Source organism: Lepidochelys kempii, chromosome 1 (genome assembly GCF_965140285.1).
Source record: "Lepidochelys kempii isolate rLepKem1 chromosome 1, rLepKem1.hap1, whole genome shotgun sequence".
NCBI classification, from domain to species: Eukaryota; Metazoa; Chordata; order Testudines; family Cheloniidae; genus Lepidochelys; species Lepidochelys kempii.
The window spans coordinates 192,315,871-192,341,976 of NC_136380.1; the positions used below are offsets into that span (position 1 = coordinate 192,315,871).

The 26,106-nt window shown below is 41.9% G+C and overlaps 1 protein-coding gene across 1 annotated transcript in view; it reads right to left on the minus strand.

The window, feature by feature from the left end:
• Window positions 1–25,662, minus strand: part of LOC140906389 (suppressor of tumorigenicity 14 protein homolog) — a 28,227-nt gene extending 2,565 nt beyond the window's left edge. The window contains exons 1-15 of the mRNA XM_073330260.1: window positions 25,579–25,662; window positions 23,386–23,453; window positions 21,977–22,173; window positions 21,835–21,873; window positions 21,185–21,264; window positions 19,442–19,677; window positions 17,947–18,089; window positions 15,323–15,420; window positions 12,952–13,064; window positions 11,839–11,972; window positions 11,042–11,146; window positions 10,567–10,674; window positions 5,171–5,290; window positions 3,076–3,259; window positions 1,182–1,453 (exon numbers count right to left, since the gene is read on the minus strand). Of these exons, the coding sequence (XP_073186361.1) occupies window positions 1,182–1,453; window positions 3,076–3,259; window positions 5,171–5,290; window positions 10,567–10,674; window positions 11,042–11,146; window positions 11,839–11,972; window positions 12,952–13,064; window positions 15,323–15,420; window positions 17,947–18,089; window positions 19,442–19,677; window positions 21,185–21,264; window positions 21,835–21,873; window positions 21,977–22,173; window positions 23,386–23,453; window positions 25,579–25,662 (1,981 nt within the window). The remainder of the gene's footprint in view (window positions 1–1,181; window positions 1,454–3,075; window positions 3,260–5,170; window positions 5,291–10,566; window positions 10,675–11,041; window positions 11,147–11,838; window positions 11,973–12,951; window positions 13,065–15,322; window positions 15,421–17,946; window positions 18,090–19,441; window positions 19,678–21,184; window positions 21,265–21,834; window positions 21,874–21,976; window positions 22,174–23,385; window positions 23,454–25,578) is intronic.
• Between the last annotated feature and the right edge of the window lie 444 nt (window positions 25,663–26,106).

Genomic DNA, 26,106 nt, shown 5'->3' on the forward strand with positions numbered 1-26,106 from the left:
AGTTGAAATTATATATATCTCAATTTTTATTGAAAAATGGACACTGTATAATAGCTGTTTTTATATTATAACTTCACTTAAAGTATATTTAGGTATAAATAACCAGTCTTGGGTTCAGATGTTAGATGAAAGGTATGTTAAGAAAGCCAAAGATACCCTGGTAGATAAATTTGGGTCCAATGTAAAACCTTAGATTAGTGGTGGGCAGCCTACGGCCCATCAGGGTAATCTGCTGGCAGGCCATGAGACAGTTTGTTTACATTGACCATCCGCAGGCACGGCTGCCCGCAGCTCCCAGTGGCTGCGGTTCACCATTCCCGGCCAATGTGAGCTATGGGAAGTAGTGACCAGCATGTCCCTGCAGCCCGCACCACTTCCCGCAGCTCCCATTAGCCAGGAACAGCAAACCGTGGCCACTGGGAGCTGCGGGTGGCCGTGCCTGCAGATTATCAGCGGAATACCCTGACAGGCTGCAGGTTGCCCACCACTGTCTTAGATCATAATGCAATTTAAGAGATTAATTTAAAAAACTGCGAGCTTGAAGCACTTGAGTTCTAATTCTGGATCAGATATAGACTACTTCCTAGTTTGTGCTAGTCTCAACTTTTTTCCTATTTCTCTATCTATAGAATTGTTTTCGAAGTACTGCAGAAATTAAATGAGTTGTACATGTGAGAAACAAGTGCTAATCCAGGGTAATTATCTTTCTAATGGCCTATGACAGTCTTCAGTGCCTAATGGTAGGACTCCTAATTGACCTAAACTATTTCTACATGCCCACATTAAGAAACTCCACAGATGTTCAGCTGCACCTGAGCCAAACCACTGAAGTTGCTTTGACAAAGAAGGAATATTCTAGCTTTTAAAAGACCAACCAAGTCAGGGGTTCTCAGCGGGTCGCAAGGTGGTTCCATGGCAGTCGTGAGCTGTCAACTCCTTGGGGTTGACAGCCCTGACCCCCCGCCCTGCCGCCATTAAATTAGACACACCCCCGTTTTTAATTTCTAAGGGGCTTCACAGTCAGCAGCTTGCTGCATGAAAGGGGTCACCAACACAAAAAGTTTGAAAACCACTGTGCTAAGTAAACCGTGATTATATTTGTTTTTAGCATAATCACATCACTCTTACAGTTTAAAATTAGAGTCAAACTTGCAAGAAACATATCCAGGAAATGAACATACTATTTTCTTTTAGGGCTCCCCAGCCAGTTACATAGCAGACAGTTCCATAAAAAAATACTCTAGGACTGCTGGGTAAACAAATGGGCTGTACCAGCTCACTGAAGAATACTGGTGTCTCCATTTCCAACAGGGCAATGTCATAGTCTGAGATATATTGGTCATACCGTGGATGGACAATAATCCTTTTGATTGATCTCATAGCTACATGATTGCTGTTTTTGTTAATGATCCTTATGCCCATATACGCTTTCCAGCCAGAAGGCACAGAGTATCTGCAAAACAGACAATATTTATAAAATGCCCATCGGATAAACATCATCATGCCAGGTTGTTGTTTAAGAGGTATTCACAATATTTTGTGAGAAATACCAAAGTCGGGGAGAGAGGGGGGCCCAAGGGGCACAATATGAAATCAGTAGGACAGATACATCTCATTTTTATTTTAAGTAGAATATTAGTTTGCGTTTTTGTTCATGGTTTCCAAAGGGATGCTTTCTGGGAGTAATATGACTAATACTTTGCACTTTTCATCTAAGGATCTTGAAGGACTTTACAGGATAGGCGAGTTATCCCCATGTGACTAATGTGGAGAACGGAGGCACAGATATGTTAAGTGACTTACGCGGGTCTCACCGAGTTAGTGGCAGGGCTGGGATTCCCAGTCAGATTGAGCCAGTAATGATTGCTACAGTTCCAATTATATGGTGAGCCCCATCCTTTAAGCTTTCTTAAGAAATAAAGTTTCTGTTCCTTCTGATTGAGAACTAATACCACCATTGTCACTGCTGCACCAGCCAGCAAACCAACAGGAACAATAACTCAAACACATAAGCAACAATTGCTCATATTCATCTCAATGAAGTGTTGACTCTGAAACCTAATAATACTTTAAAGGCACGTTATTCATAATTGCAGCTGATAATCTATGCCTATTTTGTCTGATTTTTTTTTATGCAAAGTGGGTAATTGTGCTTCCAAGTGGCCAGTTAGATGTATAGCTACCCTTTTTCTGAACATAATTGCAGTAATTACATTGTACAAATCTGAAAAATCAAGGTTCCTAAACATCAACATTGCCAACTGTTTCACTACTTATTTTGGCAGAACTTCCAGCTGCTCAGATAATGCAGATGGAGTCTGAATGGAATATTGCCATTTTTATCCCTCACTATGACTCTTGTTGTGAACAGAACCCAGGAGTTCTGAGTCCTAAACTTCAGGTATTTCACCTAGCCATCCAATTAAAACCAGGAGGGACTACAGCTTGCTCCTAACATTGCACTGATGGGCTACCACTCACTCATTAGCTTGATAGGAGGATGGCATTTTAAACATAGAATGGGTACTTGGGATCCATCTACAGTTCAGGAAGTCCAGCCTTCCAAATCCCTCCAGGATACAACACATGAGTAATCTTGATGACACTTTGCAGGATATTATGCATCACCATGCCTGTCTTCACTACACCACCAGCCCCTAACACCAGCCAGTTTCCATACTTTTCCACTGTTAGCGGTGCTCTAATCTTAATGGTTAGGAGTATTATTTTGGAAACATTTTTTTAAGCTGTGTTCACAGTTAACTCCATGGTTCAAAAGCAGGATTTACTTTCTGGTTACAGTGGTGGTATAGGTTTCAGAGTAGCAGCCGTGTTAGTCTGTATTTGCAAAAAGAAAAGGAGTACTTTAGAGGCTAACAATAATTATTCTGGATACTTTATACTTTTGATTATTGGATGAAGTGTGCTCTGGGTCTACAAAACATACCAATTAGACCATATGCACAGAACTATGCATTCAAAGCCACTATGCCAGCAACATGGATACATAAATTAATGAAACTAAAACTGTTAAACTAAACTGTGTGTACTCTGGATTGTACAACCTGTACTTACCTTATAGAATCAGAGTCCAGAAAACAATGAGCAGCAGATAACAGCCACCTATTTGAAACAACAGATGCACCACAAATATGGCCATACATTCCCATCTGCAAGCTTGCTTGCCAAGGCCACTTTCCAGATCTTGCATCTTCACCTCCAACAATTCTAGATTTTTTTAACAGGATTCTTCCACAAGCTAATAAAGAAAGTTTTGAATGGGAGGATTAAGAATTTAATACACATAAGGCACTGAGTCATTTTACTTAGGTTTATTAATACTTGCCTCTTATACTTTGTTCTTCTAGCTGCCGATCCCAAAATGCTTCACAAAGGAATGTTAAGTATCATCATTCCCATGTTACACATGAGATGAAGTGACTGCAAGGCAGGGACAGGTCCTCAAGGAATCCATTTTGAAGCACTTGGAGGAGAGGACGGTGATCAGGAACAGTCAACATGGATTCACCAAGGGCAAATCATGCCTGACCAACCTGATTGTTTTCTGAGATAACTGGCTCTGTGGATATGGGGAAAGTGGTGGACGTGATATATCTCGACTTTAGCAAAGCTTTTGATATGGTCTCCCACAGTATTCTTGCCAGCAAGTTAAAAAAGTATGGATTGGATGAATGGACTATAAGGTGGATAGAAAGCTGGCTAAATTGTCGGGCTCAACGTGTAGCTATCAATGGCTCAATGTCTAGTTGGTAGCCGGTATCAAGCAGAGTGCCCTAGGTGTCAATCCTGGGGCCGGTTTTGTTCAACATCTTCATTAATGATCTGGATGATGGGATGGATTGCACCCTCAGCAAGTTCACGGGTGACACTAAGCTGGGGGGAGAGGTAGATACGCTGGAGGGTAGGGATAGGATACAGAGGGTACTAGACAAATTGGAAGATTGGGCCAAAAGAAATCTGATGAGGTTCAACAAGGTCAAGTGCAGAGTCCTGCACATAGGACAGAAGAATCCCATGCACTGCTACAGTGTGCCCTTGTTACTAAGAAGGCTAATGGCATATTGGGCTGCATTAGTAGCAGCATTGCCAGCAGATTGAGGGAAGTGATTATTCCCCTCTATTTGGCACTGGTGAGGCCACATCTAGAGTACTGCATCCAGTTTTGGGCCCCCCACTACAGCAAGGATGTGGACGCATTGGAGAGAGTCCAGCGGAGGGCAACAAAAATTATTAGGGTGCTGGGGCACATGACTTACGAGGAGAGGCAGAGGGAACTGGGCTTATTTAGTCTGCCGAAGAGAAGAGTGAGGGGGGATTTGATATCAGCCTTCAACTACCTGAAGGGGGGTTCCAAAGGGGATGGAGCTCGGCTGTTCTTGGTGGTGGCGGATGACAGAACAAGAAGCAATGGTCTCAAGTTGCAGCAGGGGAGATCTAGGTTGGATATTAGGGAAAACTATTTCACTAGGAGGGTGGTGAAGCACCAGAATGGGTTACCTGGAGAGGTGGTGGAATCTCCATCCTTAGAGGTTTTTAAGGCCCGGCTTGACAAAGCGCTGGCTGGGATGATTTAGTTGGGATTGGTCCTGCTTTGAGCAGGGGGTTGGACCAGATGACCTCCTGAGGTCTCATTGAATTCATGTCTACTGATCCTGCTCCAGTGTTCTATCCAAGCTAAGGTACAAAGTGGACGCTCTTGATAATACTAAACAAACTATTCTTATAGGTATTACAGGTAAGATCTAACTTAAAACGAAGTTTAAATATTAAATTTACTTTTCACCGCATATGTGACTTCTTAATTTTTTTTTTAACTTCACTTGGCTTCGACACGTCAGTTTCACTTAGTGCAGTATTTTAACTAATTGTCACTTTCTCGGCGTCCTCAATTGGCCCAAGATTATTGTGTTTGGGTTGATGATAAAGCAGAGAAACATGTAAAGGAAATGTTTTCATACAAATATTATCAAGGAATTATTTTTATTCATATGTGGTTTTATAAATCCTATCTTTTCTTTTTAAATGTATACTAAATTTGACCCAATTTTTGAGCCAAATACATAAATATATATTTAAGTTTGCTGCAATAATTCACTCATGAATTAACTTTCATTTAAAATGTATTTCAAATGAATTAAACTTCACATACCACAGTTCATTTCATCAGATCCATCTCCACAGTCTCTTATTCCATCACATTCTGGGTTTGGTTTTGTGGGGCATTTTCCATTCAGGCATTTATATGCATATGAGGAACAACTTTTATAGGCTGAAAGAAAACATAACTGAGGTGAAAAAATGGAGTATAGGAGCGGACGGAGGAAGGCAAGCTACTGGAGAGCTGGGCAGTGCAGTGCAGTGCAGATGCTGACAAGCATTACGAGAGGAGCCACGGAGGTATAGAGGCGAAGGGTAGGAGAATCCCTGCCCAACAGGGCGGACAGCCCTTCTGGGCCACAGAGGTCTGAGGGAAGAGACCCTGCCATAGGGGAGAGACTGAACCAGGTGTCTGGTCTGTTGCCACCACGTCTGGAGGGGCTACCAGAGACCGAGAGACTCCCCTTCACACACACACACACCCTGCAACTCCCCAATCAGGAAGGCTGGGAGGAACCCTGCTCTGACAGAGTGTGGACAGTAAACCCAGGGGCATGGGGGAAAGTTCTGAGGGAAAAGAGGAATACCCCAGCCCGCTGCTAAACGGAAGCATAGGACCCACCGAGGCGGAGAGGAAGCTTTGTCACATTATTTATAAATATGATTTGGACAAGGGCATTGAAGGTCATGACCTCTAAGGTCATGTCTGTATGGGGACACTCAAGACATTTAAGTCACCATATGAAGTTAATGTGCAAAAGTCAAAGTGCAAAGTGCATTAGTCCCATGTGGCTGCTGTCATTCAAGAATGAAGTGGCCTACGTTGCCAAAACAAAGCCACCCTGCTTTACCTCTAAATTATGTAGCTTTAAGGCACTCTATTACTTTTATTGCATCACCAATACTTTCAGCATTCCGAATACTTCCAACATCTGATCAGCCTGTTGTCCAATTACGTGGCAGTTCATCACCATAAAAGGGGCTTTGGGGGTTTCAAATTTGAGTAAATGACTTCCTTTTATGATACCACCTCCTTTTCCAGGTACATTTTTAGAAATCTATTACAATTTATTACTTGAAAATCCTTCCAGAAACCTCAGCATCATGCATTTATTTATTATTATTATTGTTTTATGGTAACATCCCAAGTATACTGAGCTATTTGCAGACAGACAAGAGAGTACAGCCTCTGCCCCAAGCAATTCACAATCTACAGGAAAACAGAGATTAGGAGGAAGGAATATAACATGTAAGTAGAGCTATTTCTACACCATCAGATTGTTAGTGTTTATAAAGATCCTAAACTTTATTGATCAGTATACTAAATGACATTTGTTTACAAGTTCTTATCCATTCCTATGCCCCAAATTGTGGCATTTTTGTAGGTATTGTATTTGTGTGGTAATGACAATTAAAGTAGTCAATGCCTCTTGCTGTTTTACTGTCCAAAAAGCTTGTCGCTGTACTGCTTTGCATTGCTGAATGGAGCCAAGTTCCTAGACATTCCTTTTATATTATGTATCAACGGAAAGGCTAGTATGTCATATTGTGGGTATTCAACTGTCCTGAAAAACTAACAGAAAACCTATGGCAAGTAAGAGAACAAAGTAGATATTTCAAAATCAGCCACTGTCTGTCATTCATTAGATATTTAACTGTCCATCTGCCTTCATACTACACAGCTCTTCCAGTCAAAAAACAAAAACAAAAAACCCACAGAAGTTGGAGATGGAAAATACCTGATTTCATCATCTTGCTCATTCTGGCCTTAAGTCAGAATAGCATTGTTCCCTGTACTATACTTGAGTGCTTTGTCTAGTCCAGATTTTAATGCATTAAAAATAGGATTTCTACTAGTTCTCTAGGGAAACTTTTTCAAATAATGGATACACATATTTTTGTGCACATCTAGCAACTCGGATGGATATATATATAGAGAGAGAGAGAGATAGAGAGAGGGTAAAGTAATAAGTTTCACATCAATGAAACAGTGAGTTGTCTGGAGACATGTGATTTCATTTGATTATACTGTGGAATCCCATTCCAGAAAGCACGACTTGCATCGAAGATGTTACTCTCACACATTCTTATAAGCCAAAACGGTATACTGTTAATGTACTTATTTTATATTCTAAAGCTTCCTCCACATTACTGAAGGACACCAGAGACACATTTGGATTCTGAGACTAGGCTTACTTTGGTAAGTTAAAAAAAAAAAGCTATATTTTATAGCTAGTTTCTCACAAAGCAGTTTTAAACTAACAATTTACTTCAGATTAATAGTCTTATACACAGATTGCAAATCAGATACGTAAAAAAACAAACAAACAAAAAGAAATTTACCCAACCATAATTGAGGCCTCTAGCATTTCCCTCTAAATAAACATCCTGCCTGCAGAGAGTCTGTGATCTTTAATTTACAACAGAAACAAGTGACTCTCTTCTAATGATCTGTATCTCTTTATGGTGGCTCCTGTGATAAAATACACCCCTATCCCACTGGTAGAAAGGCTAGTGCCAGTTAGGCATGCCTGAAGGACATGCTCCACCTGGAGAAGGGGAGCTCAAAATGGGTAAAGTGACCACAGAATGGGGGGCAGGAGGAGTTTGCTCACACTGCTAGGGACTGCCAGTATCAAGGGGAACCCAGCCCATGGCTCTGGCTAGCCTTTCCGCCTTCCCTTTAACCCCTTTTGGTTGGGGCAGACTGACAATATGAGCATGATACAGGCAAGGAGCCCTAGAAGGCTGCTTCCTGCCTACTACCTGTGGCAGGACCCAGGGACCTGGGTAAGTGAACTGTAATTAGATGCTGAGAATACCCCAGGAGTAACCTAAACTCCCGGTGGGAGGAGTGAGATTCCACAGCAGTGGGGCTCCCATAGGGGACCCAGGGACAAGAGACTCAATGACACTAAAACCAAGCCCAGGCTGAGGGTCGGCTGACCACAACCAAGGGAGAAGGCAGGCATGAAGCCTTGCGCCTGATACAAGACCCTGAGACAGAAACAGGTTCCACACCAGCCCTTTGAGAGGGGACTTCAGCTGTGATAGACCCTGAGCACTGGTGTAAATGGATAGCAGAATGGCAATAGCAGCAAGCCAACTAGCAACAGCAATTCCAGCAGCCAACGTTGCAGCATTGGATGTCCCAGCAGCAGTTGTTGCAGGAGGTTGTGTCCAGCAGCACAAATTCCAGAGGGACTTTCTGCAACAGTTAAGATCCACCCCACAACTGCTGCACAGGGAGGCCCCGCAGCACCCAATCCCCTAGAGGGAGCTCTGTCAGCTGTGACGTTAACTAAGATGGGTCCTAACAACAATCCTGAGGCATTCCGAACCACTGTTGAGAGGGTGGCGCTGGTCTCTCTATGGTCTCTGGAACTTTGGGACTTAGTTTTAGCTCCCTACAGGATGGGACAGGCACAGCTGGCCTTCTGCAACCTTGACCCAGAACCGGACAGAGACTACAGTTGGGTGAAGACCACTGTTTTCGATTACCCGGCTATTCGTGAAGATGCCCATTGGCAGCACTTTAAAGCAGAGATGTACCACAAGGGGGCGGGTGCCTGGTGGTGGTGCACTGATTACAGAGCATTGCTGGTGGTAGCTGCGCCCAGGCGAGAGCTCTGAGCCAGTCCAGGATGCAGAGTTTGTATCCAGACTTCCAGCAAGGGGCCTGGACTGGGTGCTCCAGCATCACATGGTGCAGCTGATGGGTCATTAGATATGGGACTGTGCAACCTCTGTCCGCTAGCCAACTAGGGCCACTCATGGTGCTGGATGCCTGCCAGCAGATACTGAACCCCAGGCATGACAGAAAACGTGTACAAATACCAGCCCAGTGACCCAAGCTACCTGCACGGAGAGGGGAAGACCTCGACAATACACGGGGGCAAGCTTTTCTATAGTCAATTCCATCACAAAGTTTTACACTTACCCAATGACAAAGGTGGCTGAGCTGTTAGAGTGGTTGGGCCTGGCGTGATACCTCAGCATGGATGAGCTTACAAAAAGCTATTGGCAGATCCCCTGGTCTCCATTCTCCCAGGAAGAGAATGTGTTCTCAACCGCCTTTGGCCATTTCCATTTTAAAACCATGCCATTTGGTCTCCAAGGGGGGTGGCAACAACTTTCCAGCACTTTATGAATTGAATCCTTGGACACCACCACCAATACGCTGGGGCTTACCTTGACAACACTGTAGCCATAGTCGTATGTGGGATGACCACCCTAAGAGGGGTTCTGGTTCCCTACAGGAGGCCAGCCTCAGAGCTAATCCTGCCAAGTGTAAGTTGGCCGTGACAGAAGTGTCTTACTCAGGGTATCAGTTGAGAGGAGGCCTCGAGACACTGGTGCTAGCTAAAGTCCACATATTAAATTCATGCCCCACATGTTGGCTCAGAAGACAGATACGCTGCTTCCTCAGTCTGGAAGGATATTATTACTGGTTCATCTCCACCTTTGCATTGATTGCGGCTCCCCTGAATGATCTACTAAAAGGCAGAGACACCAAAAAGGTCTGGTGAGATGATTGATGAGATGAAGCTTTTAACAGTCTGAAGGCATGGCTGGTCTAGGTGCCTAACCTCGCCAATGCAGACTTCTCCCAGCAGTAATTCATTCGCCAGAGGCCAGCCTGGAAGTGGTGCTCTCCGAGGACTTTGAAGGCAAAGAGCACCCAATCCGATATTTAAGCAGAAAGTTGTACCCCATGATAACATATTCTATTATTGAGAAGAAAGCTCTGGCTATCAAGTGGACTGTGGATTCCCTGAGGTATTACCTGACCTGCTGGTAGTTCCTTTTCCCTAGTCACAGAGCATGCATCGTTGTGATGGCTACATTCTATGAAGGACTCAACCTCCCAGATTATGCAAATACTATTTTTTCCCAGGGGCTTGGGACAGGGGAAAACACTCAAGCAAGAAACATTTTGTTTTTTGCAGCAAAGACATTGACTTAGTTTCAATTTCATCTTCGGAACCTCAAACTCTCCTGCACTTTTTCAAGGAACATTCCGGCACTGACAGAGCCATGGATATGATGGTAAATCACTCTCTTCCATCGCTGACACCTTTGATTCTCCAACAGTCTTTATTCCCACATGTATAAATACCATCACTCTTTTCTGTTCCTCCAGCAAGTTCATCTCTACCCTCATCGGTATCCAAAACCATCCGGTTCACCCAGTCAATCTAAGGTTCAGTTGTTATGTAACAAAATGGAGAGCACGTAGTGTGATCAACACATGCTAATAGTCTAAAAAGCATAACATGATGCATGCGTATGAAAGTTCTAATTATCCTCACACCACACATATAACAATGCAGGCTATTCCATCTATTTATCAGATGATTCACAAAAACTTTAGACAGTAAGAAAATGAACATATCCCTATCCCCCGACTCCCCACCGATATTCTAAACTATTTTTCAACACACTTACGGCAATCATTTTCATCACTATCCTCTCCGCAACTATCGTCCCCTTTGCATGTCTTTGAACGGTGTTTACACTTCCCATCACCACAGTTAGACTCCTCTGGACTACAGCCTGAAGAAGAGAGATCTATAAATTTGGTGGCACTTCCCAGTCACAGCATCATTCATCCAAGGATCTGAAAACACTCAAGAACACAATATTCTGAAGTAGGCTAAGATTATCCTTCCCATGATTTTAGTCCTGTCACAGGAAGCTCTGGAATAAATATGTTAAACATTATTGACTGTTTCTTGGAAGGTCTGGTTCTTATGCAATATGTATTTTATTTTTGGTAGGTGCAGGGTTATATGGTATTATTGAAGGGTATTATTTCAAGTATTATTCCCTCTGATTGCACATTTTAAAAAAAAGCATTTTATAGCCCTCCAAGTGCCTTGCTGAAGGACTGTTTTTAAAAATAGAAATTGAATAAACTTACCACAGTCTAATTCATCACTGCCATCTGAGCAGTCTTTCCAGCCATCACACTGATTGTTTAAAGGAATGCATGTTCTGTCTGTACATTTAAATTGTCGAGGACATGCTAGAAGAAATAAAGAATAGAAGTAATGAAAATGGTGTTAGGGACCAAATATGCACTGAGGACAGTAGTACCTCATTTATTTTTGTTCTATAAAATTCAACTAAGGCAAATGCCATCTTTCTTCTTCTTCTTCTTGTTTTTTTAAAAGGTAAGTGATTTTAACAGGCACTCTGATTTACGTGAATTTAAATGAATGGATAGAATGGAGAATTTAAATTAGTATTAACCTTCTTATCATTGTCATTAAAGAGGTGGAGGCCACACAGTTCTGTTTGCTGTGAGCACTAATAATGCAGATGTTTAATGATTTAAATAGACCAAGAATCTCCAACTGGACAGCAACACTAAGACTGAAACATGTAGGTTATCATTACTAGAAAAATTTGTTAGTAACACGAGTGCCCTCGCATAATAACTGGAGCACGCCAGCCTCTAGATTCTTAGGGACAAGGTTTAATACTGTTTACCTGAAAATTTGCTCTCTATGCCTAGATCAAGTCAGCAGAGACTCTTTTCCCCTCACCTCTGGACCAGACAGGCAGGATCAGCAACCAATCAGGTTGAAGGACAACTCCTGTTCATTCCACAATTACTATGAGTTAGAGTGTGGAACGTAGGCCTATGAAGCAAGGTTTCCCCCAAAGCTATAACATGGACCCCTTAAAAATTAAAGTGCGCTTGTATTCACTTACGGTCCACGTGACTGAAAGCTTTATATTCAATATAAAACCCTCTCTGCGTGACCAGTTCATCTGAATGGAAATTAATCGCAACTGAATAGCCATATTCCTTGTTTCTGTTGCTTTCAGCAATAGCTTTACAATATCTGTCAAGTGTAGAACAGAATAATTACAACTACAGTTCACCTTCACCAAGTCTTAACACTTTTTGTATGTGTTACTTTACTGTATCTTGCCAGCTCAGCTACCCTTACTATTATTACAGGTACAAAACTACTAACATGTAAAGAGGGTGATAAGGTTCGGATAAACCTTTACATTAAACATGTGCTCCCAAAACTTATCTTTGGAGGTTGAAAATACAGTGTGTGTAACTTTTTTTTTCCCCCAAACTATTTTGCATGTAATGAATTTCCTGGTTCTCACTGAGAACCTAAAGTTCTAAAAATATAGCAAGAAGGTCAATATTGCAACCACATCCTCTGCCTTTGGAAAACTAAGAAAGCTTGTTTAAAGGTTTTCAGCTCCGTTTTGCAAACCCAGCATTTTCACTTCCTAGACGTGGTTCCAAACATTGTACTGCCACCTTGGTTTTTTTCCTTCTGAAGGATGAATGACTGGCCACTTCTAATTTTGTTTTCAATAACCAAGGCAAAGAGCAATCATTAAAGAGACATTGGAAACTGAAAACAAAGCTTTAAAATGGCAAAGGATCTCACTCCCTAGAAAAGAAGCTAGTTCAAGATGGTAGCCAAGAATTCACATCTCCAGTAAAACAATGCAAGATCCTGCACTCAACATCTCTTGAACCACCAACCTTTGTCATGAAATGTATAGATTAAGTATTTTTTTATTGATGTGAAATGGGCATGAGGCTTTTATTACCATTGGTGACAACTATTTGACCTGTTCGCTGCATGGCATAATTAGGAAAAATACATCCTTTGAAAGCCTGAATAAAGATGTCACAATGTCTGCAAAGTTGTATGTTTCTGCACTGGAAGTAGCTGGAGAAATCCAAGATTAGAGTACAGAACGTTTTGTAGAATGACAAATGGCGTCCTCGCTGAGTATCACCAATGAATGTCAATGTCAAATAAAATAGTGAGCAGTGTTTTAACTCACCTAACTCCATCAATTTCTAACCAGTCCTTATCGCATTTATTGGACCCTGGAGACTTCTCTTGAATTTGTATGACAAGGACTTTTAGCGACAACTTATACCCAGGCAGGGGTGCCTACAAGCAAAGCGTTAAAGAAAATAAACAAAAACCAATCCAAACCAAGGAGTTTACATATGGTTAATACATTCTGTTCTATTACCTCACAATCAAGTGGACAGCCATTCATCAATCACATTCCCGTCATCAGATTATAAAAGAAAATACCTCCACCACCACCTGCTCCCAGCAATAGGCAAGAAAGGTATGTAATAAAAAGGAGATTTCCTCAGGCACAAATTGCAGCTAGGCACCCAACTGCTTTGGTCCGTTAGGGAGCTGGAAGCCCAACTGCCATTTGTGTCTTTGAAATTTTCCTCCTAAACCTTTACAGTTAACAATATTGGTGTACAGATAGGGCCCTACCAAATTAGTGGTCCATTTTGGTCAATTTCACAGCTATAGGCTTTTAAAAAAAAGTCAATTTCACATCTGAAATGTCACAGTGTTCTAACCTTGGGAGTGCCCTCCCAAGAGAGGGTTGTGGGGGTATTGCAAGGCTATTGTAGGAGGGTCGTGGTATCGCCACCCTTACTTCTGTGCTGCTGCTGATCGAGGCGCTGCCTTTAGAGCTGGGCAGCAGGCAGTGCAGAACGAGGGTCACATGGTATTGGGGGGGGCAGGGCCAGCCTTCTGGGTGGGGTGACAGTCCAGGGCCCTGTTGTTGGGGGGCACTGTGGTTCCCCCACCCAAACACTGCCAGCCCAAGGCCCCTTTAACCATGAAGCCCTGGGTCTGGAGCCGGGGAGGAGCAAGTATGGGGCAAGGGTGCCGGAACCTTTGTAGAAGTGGGGAGACACAAGTGCCATTTCCAGGGGGGGCCAGGAGCCATGCCTCCCCCCTCTAAACTGCAAGCCTTGGGAAGGGTCAGAGAGGCACTGGCAGGGGCTGCGTGCCTGCCCGAGGCTTGCAATTTGGGGGGGCAACATTGCCCCTTCCTCCCAAAACTATGCCCATGTTAAAAAGGGAGGGCATGGCCCTCAGTCCCCCAGTTCTGGCACTGTTGGCTAGGGGTGCTCCAGCCGGGGGGCTCCTACTATGTGCTGGGCTCCAGCTGCTAATCCCAGCCGGGTCAGACCCACCCCTGGGAGCTGCTCCCTGTAATGACCCCTGGGGAGCAACCTGTACAGTGACCTGGCTGGGGAGCGATGGGGGCAGGAAGTGGGGTGGAGGTGCGGAGCTTCCCGCAGCTGTGGGAAGGTTTCTGGAGATGGGTCTGACCCTGCCCCAGGAGCAGCCTCCGCAGGACAAAAGGAAGTCCCATCCCTCCCCAGCCCTGCCAGGACTAGCAGCTGGAGCCTGGTAGGATCCCCAGCTGAGGCACCCCCAACCCTGCCCCTCCCTGGCAGATTTCACAGGGGAGACCAAATTTCACGGTCCGTCATGTGTTTTTTACAGCCATGAATTTGGTAGGGCCCTATGCATAGATTATAGTGTTATACTGTCAAGTGTTAATGGCTGCCATCAAGCAGAAGTCTGATCTATAGACAGTTTCAGGCCTTTATGTAATGATAGCCAGAAATAATAGTAATCCACTGCCCAAGGCAATGGGGCTGCATGGCAAAGCCTATTAGAAGCTAAGGCCAGTGGACTGCAAAGTTTCCCTGGGACTGATTGTAAACATAGGGGAAAAGGCATTGATTGACATAGAAAGCCACGCATTGCTGTAACCACAGGCAGAAAGCTCCAAGAAAGCCTGCAGGTAGTGGGAGAAGCAGAAGTTTACATGGCCCTGTGAGGAAGCCGAGAGGCAGAGTTTCTTTTGCGCACATCTTTAGGAAAAGCAGACTTAGATTTCTGAACAAGAAAGCTTCTTCCTGTTTGTTTCTACTATGTTCAAGCAAACAGGACTGTGTGCATCCTTTGGAAAGGAACAGGATTGTACCAAAGTAATATGTGTCTTGTATCATCCATTTCTCTTCCTAGTGGAAATGATCCAGCAAGGCCCCAAATAACCACTCACTGCTTAGGCCAAGAGGGTAATAATAGGATCTGCCAAGTTAGAACAAACTAATAGGCCTTCTGGTCCAGTATTTTGTCGCTACCACAGGCTAATTTGTCATCTCTTGCCCCACTTGCAGAGGTACCTAAAGCCTAGTCTGCAGCACAGATGAAAACATGCAATCAGCTGCCATATTAATGCACAATGGTTGCTAGCAGGGTTCTTGGCATGGATTCCCTTGTTTCATCCATAATGGAAGACACGTTCTCCCATTTTTACTTCTGGTATGTAAAATGAAAACTTAATGAAATCACTACTATTTGCACACACTTACTCTGATTAGCCAGCTGCAGTCAATGTTTGGTGGATAGTAGCTTGGATAATAAGGGGAGCTCACTGTCCCATTCCAAGAGATGTAACGCCCACCACAGACTGGAAGAGAAAAATACCAATAAATCTACACTGTTACATAAATGGCACTTAAGAGGAGTATTTAATTCACTCTCTGTTCCTTCTCTAAGTATAGACTAGAGATAGGAGAATGGGCCATGACACTTGCCATCTCACTTCATCCTATGTTCCCAGAGAATAACTATCCTACGTTGTCATCATTCTGGGATTTCTTATCACATCTCCTATTTCTAGATATAATTACAACAATTAACTTTCAAATGAGAGCAGTAGGTGAATCCAAGTGCTGTTCTCCAGTATTAGCTAAGTAAGGGTATATTAGATATCCATGATAAGAGTAACCAAATATACTTTGCTTCCTGTTACAAAGTACTTGTTGAACATCCATTTTGTTGTTTCATATTGGATACGATAGTTTTGTGTCTTTAACTGTTGTATATGTGCATCTACCCCAGCAGCAGAAGTCTTTCAGTGGCAGGTGAAGTGAACATTTCCTCCCTCTTGTATCTACCACACTGCCTCATCCCCTCCCTTCTCCTGGTATGTATAGTGGTTCAAAGTTTTGCTCTCTCTTGTCTTCAGCAGGGTTACACAAGTGCTGAACAGAAGTCAGAATAGTATATAGACTTGCATGCTTTGGGAGGCCCTTAGAACCAGAGGTGCAACACAAATGAGAAATTATACTAATGTATTATTAAGACAAGGCAAAATTCCTCACTCAGTACAACAAACATAAGTCTGCAATCATATCACTGAAGTCAATGACTGACACTGGTGTCAAACTGGTTTAAGTAAAAGTAGACTCAGGCCCCTGACTTTGCTAAGTGTCAATATGGTTGAATACAATATGGTTGAATACAATATGGTTGTGCATAGCAAATATTGGTACTGCTTCCTCCTTCTTTCCAAGAATAATATTTCTGCAGTTATACCCCAAGACACGCTTTGTTCATTTCAGTAGGGAGGCCACCTATTGATTTACTTCATGAAGATAATAGAGTTTTTTTGACAAATTAAACAGAAGGTATATTTTAGTAGTAATGGGAAATACTCTTGCATGAAATTTTTCACTATTACTATAGCAGACTACATTCACAGGTTTTATTCCTTTCTGGTTCCATCTGTGGGCTATGTATAGAAGGAGTAACAAGGAAAGATCAACCCACACATCAGCAAAGAACAACTGTAGTCAAATAAAAAGAGAAGCTGTTTGACCTAACACTCTCATTTGCAACTTCACTGTGGGAGGAAAGAGCAAACATTCTACAGAAGAGGATACAAGAATGGAAAATCCCCCAGTGCACTCTTTGTAAACACAGTGGCCTGCAAAGAGGCATTCACAGACACACACCACACGTGTGAATGTACCTCAACACTGATATGCAGAAACAACCTCTCCAAATGGTCATTGACCTCTCTGAGGAGCTTGCCATAGAATGAAGATGGCATTTTTATGATGTTAATGCTGAATCATTAAAAAGTAGACGGAGATCTTCAATTCATTTCATGTAAGTCAAACAGTTTGTGTATCTTTAAGACTTGTGCTGCACTTGAACTGGTGACTGCAAAGCTCCACTTCCTACTGACAATACTTGTAATCATCCAGTCCCTGCCCCGCAATTCCTATTGACTGTTTTCTTGAGGCAGTATAGCAGTGTGAGAATTAAGAAACCATGAGTAATTGCATTTATGTATTACATTTAAAATTGCATTCATTTCTATGGCAAAATTTGTGTGTCTAGTAATTTTGGGTGCCCACCTTGGGCAACCTTGAAGGGGTCCGATTTTCAAAAGACAGGTGCTGCTGAGCATTTACGTAAAGTAAGACCACTGAGGGTATGAAGTTGGGCATGCAAAAACCGATGTGCTCAAAATTACCTGTCACCTTTGAAAATTTAGCTTCATAGGGGCTATTCCACATAATTTACTCCATAGGGACAAAAGACGTTGGACATTAATCCTATCCATTAATACCAATGATCCCTTATGTATCAGAAGAAGGGGGAAATATTCAGTAATGGCAAGCGAGTAAATAATTATTGGTATTAGTTTAACTTCAGAAGTGTCTGCAGCAAAATGCAGGTGACTCAACCATGGCAACTCAAAGTATTCCACGCTAACCAGACAGAATTGCGAGCTTACCCCATCCACACTCTACCAGTGTGCCTCATACTGGAGCTGGCAGGAGTACCAAGAGAGGCAAGATTGTATGGGAGCCTTGTGCCTCTTTACTGAGATTGCCAATGTGCTCTCTTGGGAGTAGTATATGTGAAGAGTAAATATGACATTTAATGAGTTTGAGCTGGGGCAAATGCAACCATTTGGAGAGATGGTCTAGTAGTAACCAGAGAGGAAGATTAATCCTACCAAATGGAAGGATCTCAAATCTCATCTTCTGCTCAGCTACCTGAAATCATCTTCAGGGAGATCAGAATGGAAATTTCTTTTTTCCAGAAACAATAACCTCCAAGAAGTAATGTCCTAAATTAGTAGTGGCTAAAGTATGACCTTGCCTACCTCAAATACATAATTGATTTGAGTACATACCAACTTTAGGAATAGCTTGGAAGTATGCTTTTAGCATGTTACTTTCTTTTCTTCTGTCCAGTGAGAAGGTGACCAGCATAACATTACTCGATGAAGTTAACCGTATGACAGGAGGACTCCAGGCCCCTGGTACTCCACACCATCTGAAATATATACAGACTGAATTAGATAACATTCTGTATTCCTGTCCTTCTCTGAAATTAGACTGCATTTCTTCCAATACATTAAGCTGAACTTTGACATAACTCCCCTAGACACTTGCTTTGACATAACTCCCCTAGACACATCCCATCAGTGAACTGTTTGTCATTTGAGAGCCCAATACATTGACCTGTAGTTTCCCAATCTTAGATTTCATTTACTCAAAGTGAGGGTCTGGGGTAGTTTTAAGAGATGCAGTCTCACTGCCAAAAGGATGCTGCTAATAGGTACATAGAGATTTGCAGTTTTACAAAGCCATCAGATATGTTAAGCCTGTACATAGTGATAGTACCTAGAAGACAACTAGGCTGGGACTGCATTGTGTTAGGTGCTGTACAAACAGAGTGACAGTCCCCTGAATTTTGGGGGGTAGACAGAAACACACATTCGGTCAGTGAACAAGTGTGACAGATTATTAGTACCCAATAGAAACATCAAAACAAGTGAAAAAAAGTATTTCCCGCACTTGAATTGTACATTGCAGATAGTGGGATTGGAGAGAGTCTCTCTTTCCTTTGTATATACTTAATTTCTCCCCGTGTATCAGCTCCTATTTTTGAGACTCCTGTTGGCAAACATGAGTGCCCAGGTGAGTTCAAGGTACTTTGTACGAGATAAATACATGTAATTGAAATTAAAATGTCTTCTCTGACATGAAGCTTTAACTGACAATATCACAAGCCTCTTGATACTAACATCAACTGAATTCAAGCCAACACATTTCTTCATTGCTTTCTAAATAGTCGAATTACTGCTTGTAAAACACGATGGGTTGACAGCCCTTGAAATTGATCTCTACCCACAGAATGGATACAGCATGGACAGTAGTGACACAGAGTTCTCCACAGTGCTCACCCTGTGTGTCTCAGTGCTGATTTGGAGGGAATGAGGGACTACTACTAGGCAATGAGTCAACCAGTCTGTGCCCTTTTCAACCCCTGGCCTCCTTGCTGAGTGCATAAACAAAGGTGAATGTGAACGCCAAATATTAGCAGATACTTATGAGTCCAGATATCTCTTTGATAGGAACTGCAAGAAGACTACATACTTATTTCAGGTAGGTTACCAAAGAGACCTCACATGGTACTGAGTTCTGGTCACTGCTAAACCAGGCTGGATCTTGACCTAGCCTTTTAAAGCCTGTATGTTTCATTACCAATCCTTTGAGCCATGCAAGCCTCCTTTTTAGAAAAAATAAAAATGTGTTCATGAAAGGTCAGGTAGGTGATGCATACAGATAAGATTTGGTGTGTGTTTTGCCAGAGAAAAAAGTAGCTTTCCTTTATGATCATACCTTGTAATGATCTTGTTCTGAAGAGGAAGAAGAAAATCATATGCAGATAATCTGTGCGATGCACAACTCCCTGGAGTGACACCATGCAGAGTAAGGACTACAAGTCTCACAATATAGTTAGAAGGAACACGCAGCCTCCATTGATAAAAAGATTTCTTGGGATTCAGCAAAGTTAAAGTCCTGTTGTTACCTGGCTTTGCATACAAGTCGAAGGATACCGCTATACAAAAGACAAACTAGATCAGTGTCTGAAAAAATGTAGACAAAAGGGTAAATAAGAAATTAACTGGGGAAATCTCTGTCCAGATCCTTGTGAGCAGTTGTCCACATCACTCAAAGACCACCCCAGCTGGCATTCTTGTCAGTCTCAGCAGAGAGGACAAGGACTGAATATACACTGAAGCCATGCTGTGATTCATTCTCATACCCAGAGGTGACCCCCTTTGGGACAAAGCTGAAGCACAGTGGTATGGTAAGGGGAGCTCTGTGTACCTGGCCTGTGAATATAAAGCCAAATTTCTACTTCTGTTAATCCGACATCTTTCACGAATGCTAACTGCAGTGCTAGAGTTAATTCAGACCAAAGCAGCACTATTTACTTTTAGCATTAGCAAGTGCAATTAGGCCACAATCCGTTCTAACCAACTAAACAATTATCACGGCAACCAAAGTGCACACAAAAGATGAAACCCCCCAAATTAGGGCTTTTTTTCCATAACTCAATAACTTTGTATGTGACCCTCCAAAACTCACCACACGAAACCTAACACAACATAACTGATCTCACTGCAAGGCTGAAAGCACATGTGCCTTAGGTTTAGCCCCCAGTGGATTGTTTTCGTCGTTTCCTTCAGTCAGTTGGGGCTTATGTTGGCTCAGAAGAGATACTCTGCCATCATCTAAATATCTTTCAGGTACAAGTCTCCAGACACAAAAGTGCTTCTCCAAGACAAGAGACCCTTCAGTTACAGATCCGCATCCAATAGCTCCCTCTGGTCTCTCACCTTTTATTTGACTCTGCCTGCACTCTTCTCTTTCTTTTGCAAATCTTCAGACTACTGCTGGTGCATTGTTCGTTTATGGCATTACCTTGACTCCACCAAGGCGGAAACTCTATCCACACCGACATCTGCAGTGTTTGATTATTGCAAGTCTGTGTCCCCACTATCCCTGCCATCAACCCAACATATACAGAGGCTGCTGCAACCTGCCTTCTCACAAATACTGGCTGCCCATTCATTTCACATTCTTCCCAGAACTCCACCAGCTCCCCACTCATCTCACATTCCATTAGCCTGACAAGCCATTTCTTCAGCTCTTGCCATATCATTTGAACTCTCCGCTGTAAAAACCTTGTCTATGCCTCTTCATTTCTCTCCCTCTACTATTCTTGACACTATAAAGAACTTGGGGATACCATCAGTGTAGAAAATAACATACAAAAGGATCGCTAATTGTAACGGCCAAAATTTTCTAAACTGGCTGCCTAGAGTTAAGTTCTTCAGTATATATTTAAGCAATATATAAGTGGTTTGATTTTTCGGTGCTGAGCAGCTCCAACTCCCAGTACAAGTCACTGGGAGCTGCTGGCTCTCATCTACACCTTTGTATTCGGGTTGCTAAATATGGCTTTAAAAGCTGAACATGCGAGAAAGTTTTGACCAGCAATTATAAAAAATACTCTCTCACTTAGTCTATTACAGTATACTCCTGTTCATCCAATTATCTGTACCTCTGCATTACCTGAATCCCTTTGTTGGCCCACAGCATGAGATACTTGTCCTCTGCAGCCTGCATCTCATGGTGGGGCAGAAGGAAGGAATCTGGATAACACAGAGGTCCGGATAATAGGTCAGAGACATCCCACCCACTTCCCCTTCCCCCAGCCAGGACTGTGAAGAAAATCCACCCCTAGTTGTGGGGGAGGCCACCCTGCTGCTGAACAGCTCCTGTGACAGTGCAGTAAGCCCTCTGCAGCCCCGTTGTCACAGGAGTGAATAAGGCAGGCAGAGCAGAGACCCCGTCCAGGACTGCAAGGTGGAGGAGGAGGAGGAACCCCTTACTGTGGAGGAGGCCACCCCGCTGCTGAATGGCTCCTGCACTCTCAATTATCTGAACTCCCAACTATCCAAACAAAATCCACGTCTCCCATGCTATTCGGATCATCAGGAATTTACCGTATTTAATGTGTAAACTCTTCAGGGCAGGGACTGTCTACTTCTGTCTTAGTACAGAGCTTACCGTAATGGGACCCAATTCTCACTAGGCCCTTAAACATTACCAGAATAAATATAATTAATAATTATTATTAACATGGTGCTGCCACTGTTTTATTGTTAAAGAACACTTAGTTTTGCAAGTAGTAAAGTTGTGTATTTAAGAATAGCAATTACCTGACTTCAGTGTCACATCATAGTCTGAAGAATCTGAAACTTAAATTAAAAAAGGGACATTTGTCAGCTATGTGAGCAAAACACAACCTGAAGGAGTTAAGACTTTAAAAAACAAACAAACAAACAACAGTTAGGTTGTTACCAAAAAGCTCCATTGTTAAGAGATCAAAATCCTCTTCCACAGGAAAGGATTCAGCAGAAGAATTAGTAGTCTGAAGTGTATGTTTTCTGATTATTTCCTTATGTTTCAGTGAGGTTAGTTTTTTGAAAGAGTGCACTATCTCTTGTGGTGCCCAGAATGTATTCCAGTAGTAAGCTCGGAGACCATCTTCTCCTTCGCTGTGGGGGGAAACAGTACATTATAAATGGATTTCAGTTGTCATTTTCAGTTTGATTTTGATTAGTTCTGTAGTCTCAGCTAGCATATGTCAATATTAACTTTCTGCACAACTGTTTTGCTACTGCTGTATATAAAGGTACAAAGCCCTCTTCTTGCAAAGTTCCTCTTTTCCCATAGACTAGACCGACAGAAGTTGGATACAGACAGATCCATCACTAAAACAGTGAAGCATGAATGCTGAGAACAATTCCCTTGAGGAGAAATCCTTTTAAACTGTTCTATAGACTCATAATTACTTTTTTATTTTATTTGCCATCATGTATTCAAACTCTAGAGCAATTTTTCCTAAGGGCCACCTATGTGGTGGCTTTTTGATAAACTTTGAATTGCCTTGTCTGCTCCCATTGAAGTCAATGGTAAAACTCCTGTAATACTATGAAGTCAAGTTTCATTTGCCTTTTGAAAAATGCCACCACAAAAGTATATCCATATTCTGCCCAGCCAGAGAACCACACAGTCCCTTGTTCAAATTATTTGTATGAAGAGGAAAAATAGTCTGTGTGCATATGTACATGAAGAAGCCATGGCTGGATCAACCGATTTATATGCACAAAAAGGCAGATGATCATGCCTCGTGATCGCTAGACTCCATCCCAAAATGGCCAGTAGCTCAGTCTTTCAAAAAATTACAGATGGAAATGACTGTAGGACCATTCTACTCTGTGTGCTGGTTTTCCTGGCAGGTACAGTGCCCCACCAGAATGTACCCCTGTATATTTTGTTTTAGGACGTCAGAAAAGGTGTTGCATTGGAAGGCATCTTACATAAACAGGTTATTCAAAAGAGTGGAAGAGAAAGAAAAATGTCTGTTGAAAACTACTTTATAAGATCTGAAGTAGGTGGATATACTTAAAAGCAATCCCTTCAACCAGCATGAAACCAATCCACAACCAACAAACTTGGATTTTGTCTAATAGTTTTCCTCAGTAACAAACAAAGTATTGAAAGCAAAAACCTTAAGTATTTATCTCATAGCATTTACCCCTTGGTTTTAAGTATGCTACAGTACTTGGCTTTATTTCCCATATTATAAAATTCTACATATCCCTCCCAGGAAAGCCATTAAAAACAACACACACCGCAAAACACACACGCACACACACACACACACACACACACACTTTATTTAGTACATCTAGAAAAGGACTTACCTAAACGCAGCAACAACAGATTTCAAGTAATATCTCCCTAACGTAGAAGACTCGTATAGTTCTGAAAACTGACAGTTAAATAATTAGAAAGCTAAATATAAGAACAAAAGAAATTGTTAAATTTGATTGTCAGCTAATCACAAACTTTTTGAAGAATCATGCCATAAACACTTCACCAGTAAATTGCATTTGAAAGTGACTACATAGTATAAAGCGTTTCGAGTCAGGTAAGAATGGTAAGCAATGTACACATTTCAACTTCCATTTCAGTTTGAACAAAGTTGAAATGAACTCTTCTTTAGCCAAGAAAAAAAAGTGTGTGTGTAAGGAAATATAAAAAAATTCAAAACTAGATTATGTGTTTTAATTATTTAAACTCTGTGACATTTCTGGTTTATAATCCAGTCACGGACAACTCATGTCGGCCATGCACAAAGCAGTTTTGAGACACAAGATTAACTCTGTTGGGAAATACAGGCTAACAGAGGGCGGCTTTGTGCTTAAAGCCCTCTGTTAGCATGGACCCAGGAAACAGCATTGATCTCACAAATACAAACTTGTATGAGAAGCGCAAGAAAGCAAGCATTGTTGTGCTGGTGAGGAGTGGGGAACCAAAAAAGAGTTTGTGCAATAATTTAAAACTGTAATTAAAAAAACCACACCCAAGCAGCAACAAATCAATACAGGGTATCTAGGCTGAAAAAAAAATTCACTTATAGTTCTTTTATAAAAGCTGAATGCTTTCAGCTTTGAACTACCCTTTTTTAAAAAAACAACAACAAATATTGCTATTTAGTGTAAGACAACAAGGTTGAATTTGGCTAGTTACATTCCTAATGCACTGTGGCAGTGTAACAAGTTTAATTGTCTCCCATCCACTTGCCCTGTCTTAAAGAGGGCACTTGTCTTAAGCTTTGTAACTTGACTCTCTCCCAGACTAATCCTCGATTTTATTACTTTGAAAGAAAAGAACAAATACCCATGACTCAAACCTCAGCTTTCTACTATACCTTTGAATTTTGAAGAAAGGATTTCAACGAAACAAGTGATAAAATATTTTCGAGTTATAGGTTATGTCACCTGTGAGTACTTACATAGTTCTGGATTGCTTCTGCTTGCCTTATAAATTTCTGTGACTTTGGATCAGTGAGGTCACTTGTATAGGTCAAGTTAGGTATTTCTACACTTCCACCAATATAGATAAAGGAGAATGCTGGAGCTACAGAAACAGGATCATGCATTAGCAAGGGTAATAGCCTAGCCTTGCTCCAAACATTCAAGAACCAGATGCTTGTGAAAGAATTGATTTAACCTTGATGTTACTCAACAGAATTATGTGAAAATAAGGCATGTTAATTAATCAAACTATTGCCATTCAGTGGCCGAGGATAATACTTAATATAGAATAACACTGTATTTGTAGGGGAGTAGGCAGCACCCAGGTGTTGGATTTCTAGCTATACATTCAATTTGCTAAAAATCAAAGTTTCCAACATCACTGGCTCACAAGGATAGAAATTGGATGAGTTTAGGCTGGGATTTGAAAAGGGCGAGTTTCTATAGGATCCAAATCCCACTGCAAAGATGACTGAATTGCAGTGGCATGCGGGCACTAACTCCCTTAATTGTAGCCCTACTGATTATGGAGTCTACCAAGTGTCCAAGCACAGTCCACACCGTCATGAGTCTCGAACTCCTGCTAATCAACACATAGTTGAATTAACATTAACTCATCAGCCTACTTTTTAAGTTGTGCCTGTCCAAACACGGAATGGATTCAGCACTTAAATGGGTATTGAAAAATAAATGGGGTTATTGAGGAATGGCACTTACATAATGAACAGTACAGGACCAACACGAGCACAGTGACTGCTAAAGAAATCAGAGGTAACATTCCTAGAAGCCATCTTCTCCAGAAATGCAGATTCATCTGTTTGAAGAAAGAGTGTTGCACACATGAGATTTCTTTTTGAGGAGACTGGAGATGAGGAAGATTTGGACTCTGTCAAAGAAAAACAAGTGGGAAATATCAATATCTCAGACAACAAATCAGGTGCTGTTTTCCTTGCCCAATTTATAACTCTTGCTTCATTTATGAGCTGTTTTCCAAACGTGAACACAGTCAGCTACATCCCCAAGAGTAAAACATGTTTATTGTGCTTTGTGCAATAAAGCTTAGTTGCAATCGCTTACCTGTCCAGATCCATGTTCAGAATCACTGGGAGCGGGTATGTTGTATACCACAGGGATCCGTTTGGAGGGGAAAGACTGCATCATTATGCTTCAAAAGACTTGCTTCTGACAATTCGAAACATCAAAATCCTGAAAGGAACTTGAATAAGGTGCACTTTTTCCTACTGCCTCTCTCATTTCACCTTCGGCATACTGCTTAAAGAGAGAGCCAGTCTGCGTTCAAGGTAGGTGGGAAGGAAGAGTCATCACTGCTGTAACTCTTTGTTTTCCACACAGGCTTAATAGATCCCTCCAAAGGAATGATAGATCTGTTATTCCTCTCCCTTAGAAATACATGAGCTAGAGAAACTTTCAGTTACTTTTCCAAACAGTGTGTGTTCAATAAATGATCAAAAACAAATTAAATCCAAGCTGATTTAAATGCAGCAGCTTCTGTTGAACACCTGATAGAAACCCTGGAGATATTCACAGGAATCTGTGGCGCACCATTTCTGAGGAAAATGGACTTCTACAATTCTGAACAACAAT